The following is an 11,940-nucleotide window of genomic DNA, read 5'->3' on the forward strand; positions in this document are numbered from 1 at the left end:
GTTAAGTCATCTGCTTTTGTTTTTTTCTCTCTGTGGGTTATTTTTACTTATTCTACCTTTCATAAATGACTTTTAGTGGGAATTTTCGAGTATAATGACGTATAGAAAAGGGTAAAAAAAATAAATCACAGAAGGTCATTTTTAATAGGCAACCTGTGAATACTTTGAACAGTTTCGCAGTTTGATGTGATCACATTTAACTTTCGCTTTTCTTCTTTACAGACCCGCGTGTAAAAAAGCATTTAAAAGTATACATAAATCTTGACCTTTGACTTTTCACAGTTTTTACCTTTTGTTTATTCAGTTCAGATGAGCACAAATCAATAGATTCATTCTTTGCATCCCATTCAGAACATCAAGCAAGGTGGTTCATCAAGTCAAAGGTAATTAATAAGCTGGACTCAATAAGCTGCCAACTTTTACGCGAGTGTCTTTGACACTGTGTGCAGTGTTAAAGATGAACGAGTCACCTTTTGCAATTTTTTTCTTCTTTTCCTCCCTCTGAAGGACGATGGGGCACTAGAAAAGCCCAAATAGCATGATTCTGCGCTGCCACGGGTTCAAGGAGATTGGATCGCTTATTGTTTGCGGAGTGGCCTCAATTCAGCTCGGACATAAAGAGCGAGAGACTAGGAGAGGACTGAGAGAGCGCAGTCTTTGTGGGGCTGAAGGAAAAGGGTGGATAAAAAATTGCCTTGGTGCATCAGTTTTCTCTGATCCCAATTGGAACTATACGTGTATCTGAGAGATGAGCTATCTGTGGTGGGCTGTGCCACAAGCAGGCCTTTTCTTCCCTCTGTCTCTATGATGAGTTAGCAGGACCTGGAGTGATAAAGCTGATAGAAGGGCTGCTATCAGGTGGCAGTCTGGGTAATTACAACTCTCTATTTGGGGCTTTGCAGCGATGCTGTGGCGATAAGGGGAATATAATAAGGAAGAAAGGCCAGTGATAATGTATCCGCTAAATGGTTCAAAATAGTCTATCATTGGAAAAGTCATCTCATAGCCCCGAGGTAAGCAAGTATCTTTGGATATGAACCACGGGGCTCTGCCATAGAGAATACGTGGCAGGTTTAAGCTAAACATATACCCTGCGGGCGGGTGGCAGCAATCGCAGTTCAAAAATCTGACTTTTCACAAACGGTTGGATCGGCCGTTTTCTTTTTAATGATCCAGGAAGTCATTTGATTGCTGCTGCTATTTTGTTTGCCCCTCGGGGTGTGGAGATATTCTGCAGTGTGAGATTACATATAATACTTTGACAAGCGGCGGTTTAAAGATGAAGGTCTTATCAGCCTGGCGGACTCCACATGCTTCTGTGTAGCCATTCTCCTTCCATAATGTGCTTTCAAAGTTTGTTGTAACTGTCAGTTGAGGTCCTCGAAGATTGAACTGACAATCACTCCCCCTTTTTCTTCCCTCTTTACCATCATTCAAGCTTTCACACACACACACACACACACTCTTGCGCACACACTCCCGCTCAGTCCTCAGGGCCATTTTGCCCGTTCAAGTCCCCAGTCTTTAATTTGTGTTCTATCTTGTATGGCTTTTTTATTGTGAATCACAGATTCCCTCACCAGGGATCATGACCACTATCAATAGTATTTTCACTAATGTGATTAAGTTAATACTGTGCTCTATGAGGGGATTATTTCTCAATTCCTCTTGATATGCGTAATATTTAGGTTGTGGTTGAGTAAATATTTTGGTTCTTCACCAAAATAATTCCCACTGAGACAAAGACACAAAATTCTGCCCTAAGGAGCAATAAAGACTGTATAATTAGAATGATTAAAGAACTGCACAACTAATTTGGCACTTATTGAATATATTTTGAGAACACAACCTTCAAAATAGGTCACATTTTCAAACCACAAAAAAATATTAACTTTATATTCACATTAATTATGCATTTATTCAGACATTCTGCGTGTGACTCATTTGAGGTGATGCTGAAGTCGGCATTGTCTCTTTACCAATCCTGTCATTATGTTGCCTTGCACTTAAGCATGTTTTCTACGTATTGTAAACGCTGTAAAGGAACCTCATTAGACAAAATGACTTCTAATCTAAACGCAATCACCTTTAAATAGTAATCAATGGGATCACTTTCAGCACTAAACTGTTTGTCATTAACACTTTATCAAAGGCTCACTTGAGATAAGACTCTGCGGCTAATGGCGTGCGATAGTGACAAATTGACTTTCAATGCTCTCCACATCACGGGGAAAACACTTTTGTCCTTCGCTGTATGTCACATTTATGCCTTAAAATTTGGGATTTTGTTGTCCTGTTTTCTTTTAGCGAGTGATTAGCAAAAAATGTGCAAAAATGATGAAGCGAGTTAACTGAAAATATCCAGTAATTATGTGTGTAACAGAATTATATTTCTCCATCCTTAAAGCGCCGCTTTTATGATAGCTATCGCGCTTTTAAATAGGTTTTAGCTAAATTAATGAAATATTTGGATCCTGATTTGTGCTCTTTATCTGCACACTTAAATCCTTAATCTGAAAATCATCTGTAAAACCCCCCCCCCAAAAAGTGGAGCAGTTGTCATGAGCGTGTAGGGGTAAATAAAGATCATCTCAGCACAGTCGAAATGACTACCTTTCGCTGTGGAGGTGTATGTTTCTCTCTTGGCTCGGTCTGCATGAAGCAGCCACGGCGGCAAAAAAAGGAAGGGGAAGATCCAGGCAGAGCTGTGATCAGACAAGCAGAAAGAAACCACATCAGGTACACAATCAGGAACCCTCCCTCTCCCTTTCTACAAACCTCCCCGATAATGAGCAAACTTTCATGTGACAGTAAATACTCCCCACTCTGGGGTTTGAAGTGGCAAACAGAAGATATTGTTGTTTACCCTCGCTTTTTCTCCCCCCCAGTCAAAGGAAAGCCATCAGATAGCAAGAGGTCAACTTGTGTTCCCTTGAAATCAATTTATTTTAAAGACTCGATTCCCCCTCCTTCCAACTCCAATGGGAGAATAACAGTAAACACTTTGAAAAGTGGGAGGAGGTGAAGTGCACATCCTACAATATTCTTTATAGATGAGGGTTTTTTATGCAAACTGGGATTATCCAGGGATCCTCATCAAGTCTCTCCCCACAATTTGTTGTGCTTTCTCATAGACTTAGTGGAGTGTTGAGCAGAATAAACTGTTTGTCGCTATCGTGGAGATTCTTGCACCTCCAGGGGGTCCTATTTCAGAGTGATGGCTTTAGCACTTTAGAGTGAACTGTGCGCGATCTCCCCGGGTAGGAAAATGTCCCCATGGGCTTGTTGTTGCTGCTGTCTGCCTTCTATTTGCATGATATTTTTCTATTCACTCTTATCATCAATGTGCTGTGAGGTGGGAGTGCTGGCTCCGTCTCAGAGGCTGGACCCAGGCTTTATCGGCAGGTAATTCTCCCACTCTCACTAACTCATGTTGAATTATTTAAGTGTTCCTTCTAGGACCCAAGCAGAGGTTAAAAAAAAGAAGCAGGGGGGGAAACACAGACTGGAGTGTTTACTGTTGTTGTTATATTATTATTATTATTATTTTAGATATGAATTCCATTACAAATTGAATAAATTAATGTTGTATCAGTCTACAATATAATAAGCTCTTCTTTCAAACAGATAAAACAAATCCTGACATTTTTTTCTGAGCACACAACCTCCTTGGTGGCTGTACCTGCCCCGTTAAAGCAGGCCTCAAATCCGCAATATACGTCATTAAAACAGAGGGCATAATTTATATATTTCCATGCATTCAAATAACCCTAACAATAAAAGAGAACAGCAATGAGAAATTCATATAAATAAGTAAATAAGAAATCTCGAGGGGCCCAGTGACAGCAAGCATGTGTGCACATACTTACCTCTGCACGTCTAGAACTCCCAACGAGAACTTTCCACTCGGGCTTCTACGTACAGTTTATAGAAATGTTTGCACTTTGGTGTCACGAGAGGTTTACGCTCCTGTGGAGTGAGCGCGTGCAGCGCTTCGTTGCAGGAACGTTATCGAGGTAAATGACACGCGAACAAAAAAAAGGGGCGCGCGGTGCTGAGAGATGCTGCGAGCCAGCTTATAAGCAGCAGGTTTGTCTCTCATCTGGTCCCCGTTTCCGGCGCGGATCATCTTCACCTTGTCAGGTTTCGTACCTGAAACAAAAGAGCGATGCCTCAGTGAGCGTCTTCGCTCCGCGGTGTTAAAACAACGCTAATCCTTGTAAAAAGAAATGTGAATAAGAAAAAAAATATCCTCATCTTCACTTTGGGTCTTTACTGATAACTTTCAATAATTTCCCGACATAATAATAATAATAATAATAATAATAATAATAATAATAATAATAATAATAATAATAATTCCACATTATATATTGTGTAACTGGAGATTAGGCTGAACCGTTAAAAAAGGACAACACTAAGGTGAATTGAATTAAACTTCCGTTTATATCCTCATTTAAACGCTCGACCTACAGCCTAATTCCTCATTTATAATATTGTTCGATGCCGCTCTTCTATTTCCTTTTTTTTTGTACACACACATACATATGTATATAATTATGTACAACAGAGAAGGTGCCAGAACAAGCCACTTAAACCTACAATTTGCTCAACAGGTCCTGCAGATAGCTGTAATTGCTTAGTTGAATATTCGACAACCTAATTTCAGTTGTTGATTCGCTGCCCTTGGGAAAGTCCTTTGAAGTGAAAGTGAAAAGGGGGATTTCAGGAAAGTAATTAATTTTCACCAAGCGCGATTAGAAACACTTCAGACCTCCTCAACATTTGCTTATTTACCGCAAATACCGCAATATCAGAAAATTAAAGAAGACATTCTTTAGCTCTTGTGTCGTCTTGTGCTCACGCTACTTTTTTTTTTTGTTTGAATGGCATTGCCACCCAAGGGGAAAGAGGGAAGGGAAAAGGGACAGCAGACGGAGTCACCGGTGAGGACGAAAGGTGAGAAAGTGGAGTGAGCTGGTTTGATTTGTCAAACGCACACATGAAACTGAGAGGAAGTGTCTACTGATACCTTTTAAATCAGTGAAAGCACGCGAGTTGTTTTTTTTTAACTATCTGATTTCAGAAATTCAATACGAGGTGAGAGTAAACGTCAACGCACATCTGTCTGCAGTCGCTTTCCACCCTAAACCTGACAGCATTATTAATTTTCACATGTGCTGCCATCCTCAGGTATTTCAGGTACATCTCTTAAGTAGCCTACTTTTTCTTTAAAAAACTAAACACAAAGTTCTCATTAGAATAAAGCTGCTGGGATGAAAAGATGAAACTACTGACCTTTAACACCGAGGACACACAGGTCTCATATAATACATAAAGATGTAAATACGAGATGCGCATAACCTTTAAAATCAGGATAGAATAAAAAAAAGAAAAGAAAAAAACTGTCCAGCAGTCGTCTGCTTGATCTGCAAGTGCGCATGCGCTAGCAGCACTTTCACTACCTGCCGCACAACCCCTGTATTTCACATGGGGCAGGCGGGAGTTACCATTCACTTGCGTGTATGCTGCTGCTGAGTGCTGGTTGACAGTCTCAGGCGACAAGAGGAAAGCAAGGCACAGTTTTTCTTTTGCTTCATCTTCTTCATCTTTACTAAAGCCGTACCACTGCTGGATGGAACCATGAAGCAGGAAACACTGGAGCACTCTTAAGGACGCTGCCGTTTGTACTTTTCGCATGATAATCGCCGGGGGGATGAAGAACTGAAGTGTTAAGTAAGTAAGCAAACGTACGAGCTGCAGTCTAAGTGAATCTTCATTTTAATGTCGTCCTGCTGACGCTGTCTGAATAAGCTACTCTTTATAAAGTGCGTTTTGTTTTTTCTGTACTTAACTTGGAAGTTATCTATACTTTGTTTGATTTTTGTGCAATATTTTGCTTTCAGAGACAGTTTGTGCCAACATGTCTAAACCGATGGATCACGTTAAACGTCCGATGAATGCTTTCATGGTTTGGTCCAGAGCCCAGCGCAGAAAAATGGCTCAGGAGAACCCTAAAATGCACAACTCCGAGATCAGCAAGAGACTGGGAGCGGAGTGGAAACTTCTCACCGAGTCTGAGAAAAGGCCATTCATCGACGAAGCCAAACGGCTGAGAGCGATGCACATGAAGGAACACCCAGACTATAAATACAGACCGAGGCGGAAGCCCAAGACTCTAATGAAAAAAGACAAGTTTTCTTTCCCCGTGCCATACAATCTCGGGGAGCACGACGCACTCAAAGTTAACGGGCTTTCCACTGGAGCACTTTCCGAGTCTATCATTGGGAACCCCGATAAGGCAGCAGCAGCTGCTGCGGCTGCGGCGGCCAGGGTATTCTTCAACCCCTCCATGTCCACGAACCCCTACTCATTTTTCGACCTGGGATCCAAGATGACCGAGCTTTCCCCACCTTCGTTTCCGTACGCTTCTCCTTTGGGTTACCCGCCGGGAGGCGCTACGGCTTTCACCGGGACTGGCAGTGTAGGTGGCGGGACGCACACCCACACTCACTCACATCCGTCCCCGGGAAACCCAGGCTACATGATCCCGTGTAACTGTACGGCCTGGCCCTCAGCAGGACTCCAACCACCCTTAGCATACATTCTGCTCCCCGGGATGGGAAAACCTCAACTTGAACCGTACCCTGCATATGCTGCGGCATTATGATAGGCCCACTTTGGACATCTGAGAAAATGAAATGTGAAATCAAAACAAACAGAAAAAAAAGCTATTCACGCAAGAGTTTTATTGTGCATGCACAAACCTGTACATGTGATGAAGTGCTCGTCGTCTCAGATATCACATGTGTATGTATATTGATTAATGCCTTTATCTAAGGTAATGCTTATTTAGAGAACTCTCTAATCTATTATTACCAAGCCATCACTTCACACATCCACAAGGAAAAGGACTAAAAAGATGGCACACATGCACACAGTTTAGAGAGAGAGAGGTATAAAAGCAGTTTCCCCTTGTGAAAACTCATTTTTAAGGGTGTCCTGATCGATTTCTATCTTTTGCACCTGCCTGACTAACCAGTTTGGAATCAAGGGCAGCATATACAATGACCATGTTAAGGATCAAGGCATTTCCTCGCAAATAAGTTGCCGGAGGTTATAATTCATGGGTCAAGGGGAGTTGTTACAGCACTGTAAATGTGTACAGATAAAAATGACTTTAGTTTATTTGCCGTTATAGGCTTAGTGTTTGAGATAGGGCCAGGAAGCTACGTATTTCACTAGAAACCCGGTGTATATTTTGAGTTTTTAAACCGTTTTATAGATGTCTGTACTATTTATTGTTTAGTGGAATCTATGGTGAACCAGACGATTTTTTTAAAAAAAAAGTGAATGAGGCTAGTTCTGTATTATTTGCACATGAAACGTAGAGGATGTAATTTATTTTGAAGGTGATATTCAGTTTTAATTCTTTATAACTTTCGGGGTTTGATTCACCAAACCCCATTTTCTTTCTCTTGAAAAAAAAGTTCAGATTTGAAGATGCAGAAGAAGAAGGAGAAGATTAAAAAAAAGTTGCAGATGGAAGTTTATTTAGTGGGTTTATAATTTCCTGGATTCACCATTCTCCCACTCCTCGTATCATGTGCAGAAAAAAAGACGTTTTTAACTAACTCTTATGGAATTTGTATGTTTTGTGTTTTCTTTAACCTCCGTTATGTACTTCAAACTATTGCTACTGTTCACTTGTTCAGCAAAGGACTACAATAAAGCGTATTCGGATTAAACGGAAGGGAATCGCGGCTGTAGTTCTTGATGAGATGAACAAGATTGTTATCTTTTCTTTTTCCTGCTCTTGCTCCTCAGTCCAGGTGAAGTGTAAGGTATCCTCCAAAGGCCGCTTTTGTCCGCGCATTGAATGGCATTACTAGGGGGGGAAATCTAAATCAACCCATTGTTATCAAGAGCCAAAACCTTATTTATCACAATTTTAATCGTGAATAGGAAGGAAGATAAAACTGTGTGGTACTCTGAGCTTTCTTTTTCCCAAGGAGAAAGAAAAAAAGGAGGGAGCTGCTTTAAGGCTGCAGAACAAACACGTCTTTTATGCTCTAAATCAGCCTGAGCTGCGCGCTCTAAGGTAAAAAAAAAAAAAAAACTCCAAACAGCAATAGCAATTAATACAAATTAAAAGAAGAACATTTTAAATTTTAAAGACAAATATATAAATGCTTATCACCCGATTTAAGGAGTGTGCAGTCACGTGTGCGCGTGCACGTGCGTGCGTAAAACAGGTGTGTATGTGCATTACCGCGCACGTAGTTTGTTTTTTTTTTTTTTTTTTAAGTAAAATGCGTAATTTAAGCAAAGCGCTTCTACTAGACTACACTAAGAGATTAATTCATAAGGATCAGAGCGATTATGCAAAACTAATTTGGACAGTCCAGGGATAATTATCTCCGTCACGGTTAATTAAACCCTTTCACCGCTATGTTCTCCATTGTAACACCTCGATCTCTCCTTTTTACGGAACTTCCTTCTTGGCCTCGAAAACAGCGCATTGTGTTTAGTTCACAGTAGAAAAGCGCAGAGCGGAAAAAAATGTGTACTTTTTGACACCGGAATTTGACGCTTTCCTCCAGGTTAGGCCTCTTTTTTTAAAGAAAAAAAAAAAAGAACTCCTCGTTCTTTTTCATTTTGTAATGAGATATTTCTGAATGACGTGTCACGAACGACAAAGCGTATTTTTTGGAGGTGTCATAAAAGGGCAAAACTGTCGGATCAAAACAGAGATCGTCCCGGAGGCTGTGAAAGAATCCGCATTGCGAGTTCAGCGACCATTTCTTTCTCTTTCTTTGACCCTTTTTTATTATATTTTTTTTTTCTTGAGCAAAAGAGGAAGAAAGCTGAAAGAACTTTTTTCCAACTCTGGGAGCGTTTAGACGGTCGAGGAGGTTTTGTCTGGGAACAAAACGTGGGTTGGGAGGTTTTGTGAGAGTGTTGTTTGTTGAAGTGGAGCTCAGCAAAAGCGGCTGCTTTCCCTCATTGTGATGAAAGCAATCAGTGGTATTTGGAAAACTGTTAGCATTGTGCACTTCTTCTGTGTCCATTGTGGAGGATTTCTTTTCACAAGGTTTTTTTTCAGTCGATCCAGCTGGCCGGAGTGAATAGCAGTGCAATGTGTACACGCTTTGTCCCTCCAAGCCCTTCAAGTAGCCCACATTGAATAGAGTGAGTTGACACTGCATGACAGTGAAACAACATAATAAAAAATACATGAGCGCATGAATAGAAGCAGGCGCATAAATAAATAAAATGGGTGGCCAAAACTGGATAAACTGAATGACAAAACGGTGAAAGGGGAACAAAAAGATATTTAACACGCTAGATTAGCATTAGAATGCAATCTACAAGCCAGAACAATTGATGAATAGGTTTACCGGCCAAGAAAGAAATGGACTAAATGCCTTTTGAATAGATAGCCTATGTTTTTTTCTGACTAAGAGGGGAACTCAATGGGAAAGGTGGAGATATAACTATGGAACAAAAGTGGGAGAAAACTTTTTTTTCTCCCCCTATAAAATGTTGATTCTCTTGCAGGAAAACCAGGAGAAATAAAATCAGATTCTGGCGATATAATATATAGTTGGAATAATTTGGGGATGATTAAAAGTCTAAATACTTGGATATATAACCAAGCTAAACTGACAGACTTATTAGGGGTAATTCTTCCAGGTTCTCCTGTCATTTGATCCTTATCCTTAGTTTTGCAATTGCAATTAAGAGAGATCCTTTTTTTCAGTAGGTGAACTTTTCTCATTACACTTTTTCTCTGTCTGAAAAAAGTTAAATCTGGCCACAGAAAGAGTTGCATGATAAGCATATGATGTAATCAAAATGTAAAAAAAAAATTTTTTTTGAAGGTGCTAATCATTGTGAGCAACTGTTAAAAAACACTGGGGGAATTCAAAGGGTTGTTCAGATTAAATAAAGATTAAATAACTCTTTTATCTAAACCGAAAGTAGTGCAAGTAGCAGCCCTCCGTCAGGTACAATGCCTTTTGTTGGCATCAAGGGAGTGAGGCATAGAAAGCATTTATGTCTATTTGATTTATCTGAAGTGTGTACATGAGATAAGGACTTCTCTTTCTAAAGAGCAGGTTGTAAATTAATTTTAGACTTTATTGATGTCTGTTAAACTCTGAGCAAAAGTGGCAGTGGGGATCTGACATGAGAAGTGCTTTTAGCTAAAGTGTTATTCATAGAAATTTATAGTCTAATATTCAGAGAACACTCAAAAAATTAATAAAATATTTTAAATTCAACCAAATTCAACCAAATTAATTTTTTTTAAATTTAAACTGTAACTAGTTAAAGAATATTTTTTAATAGGAAAAAAATGGCAAAGACTGAAATTAATGTTTTCATTGAAAAAAAAATATCCAGACAATACATTCCTTGGTATTTTACTCTAGATATTGACAGTCAATGCAAAGGTTTCTACATAAGATTTAAAGCCATGGCTGCCTTGTGTTTTCATAAGCCCCCGCCTGATGCCCTGATATCATTATGTCTTAGTGTTAAACCCTTTATGTGCCTGTAAGACATTTGTAGAAGTGAGATTAGGCAAATTAACATACATATGTATCACCAGTTCAGCCATGTTGACCTTAGAGGGATCTACAATGGTTTCCTCATCTCTAATTCGCCAAGGGCTGCCCCACAAGCAAGTGGATTATCACCTGGCTTCAATGGCCTGAGATGGATCATTTTAGTATTTCTTCTGACATGAATAATACATCAATATCATCTGTTTGAGGATATTTTCTCAATTTGTTTGCAGGAGTGTGCTTCTTGCTCACCTGGTTGTCATAGCATGTGTGTAATGCTGGGAGATATACAGCCAGTGCTGGCTTCTCCGCGAGGAACCTCAAAGAGTCTGATCACTGAGTTCTCCATCTCATTTTAGGCAAATCAAAGTGTGAAAAGTCTCTCCTGAAGCAATATCTCCATCATCAGGCTGGGTCAAGAATGTTTATGGAGGCTGTGTGCCATATTACCTGTAATCTCCAGAGTATGAACTGCTGTATTTCTTACTTCTCTATGCTCCCAGGAGGGGGAAAAAAAATGCCAAAATTATCTTGCATTGCACCTTTTCCGCAACACTTCAACATGGCAAATCAAAGCCTCAAAACCATACATGTCACTGTGCCCAAGGTCACCAAGAGAAATGAGAAATCTCTGTGTACTGTACAGTCCATCCCTATAAACATGGCACACAGCCTCTGAAGTCTGACTCTGCCTTTAAGAAGTCCAAGTTTGTTTAATAGTACATAATGCAATAAGTAGATGGACCTGTGCTGGAGTTCAGAGAGGGGATGCTTGAATTAGGTTGGGGGCAAATGGGTGCATGCGGGAGGGGTGCTGGTTGAGGTGATCGTGAGTTTTGCAGGTGAGATGAGTAACCTGCACTTACAGTCTGTACAGTCTTTAGCAGCAAAATCGTAACCCCACTTTATTTATTTCGGTTTGTTGGCATACATTTTAGTGCATCTTTTACATCGGTAAATTTTTATAATTGGAGAATCTTGAAAATAAAACTTGAACGCTTTTCTGTATGAAAACATTCCCGCCTCATATTGACAGGAAAAAATAAAAAATTGTGATCCTGCAAATTATTTAACTGTAATATTTCGAGGCTTTGTAACAGCTCAAACAAATTCATTTGCTTAATGCACAAATTTTATATTTGAAGAATTTATTTCAGGAAATAAAAAGTTAGTTGTATTCAGGGTCCTCAAATAACTCAAATAGTATTGTTTATTGTAAAGGGTTTCCATATGTTCCGTATCGGCTCTCCTTTTGCACCACTACTCTTCTCAAACCTTAAATGGGTGTAAACGCAAAAATAGTCCGTGTTATATTTTAATCTTGATTGTATAAGGAGTCTGCCACTGAGTCAAGCATGAGAATATAATA

At 39.8% G+C, this 11,940-nt stretch overlaps 1 protein-coding gene across 1 annotated transcript; it reads left to right on the plus strand.

Moving 5' to 3' along the window:
* Positions 1-5,469: 5,469 nt before the first annotated feature.
* Positions 5,470-7,753, plus strand: sox21b (SRY-box transcription factor 21b). Its single transcript, XM_084908486.1, has 2 exons — positions 5,470-5,736; positions 5,907-7,753. The coding sequence occupies exon 2, from the start codon at positions 5,924-5,926 to the stop codon at positions 6,668-6,670; it is 747 nt and encodes a 248-aa protein (XP_084764612.1). The 5' UTR covers positions 5,470-5,736; positions 5,907-5,923; the 3' UTR covers positions 6,671-7,753.
* The last annotated feature ends 4,187 nt before the right edge of the window (positions 7,754-11,940 follow it).

This window comes from Perissodus microlepis, chromosome 16 (assembly GCF_051167445.1).
Source record: "Perissodus microlepis isolate ML-2025 ecotype Zambia chromosome 16, ASM5116744v1, whole genome shotgun sequence".
NCBI lineage: Eukaryota > Metazoa > Chordata > Actinopteri > Cichliformes > Cichlidae > Perissodus > Perissodus microlepis.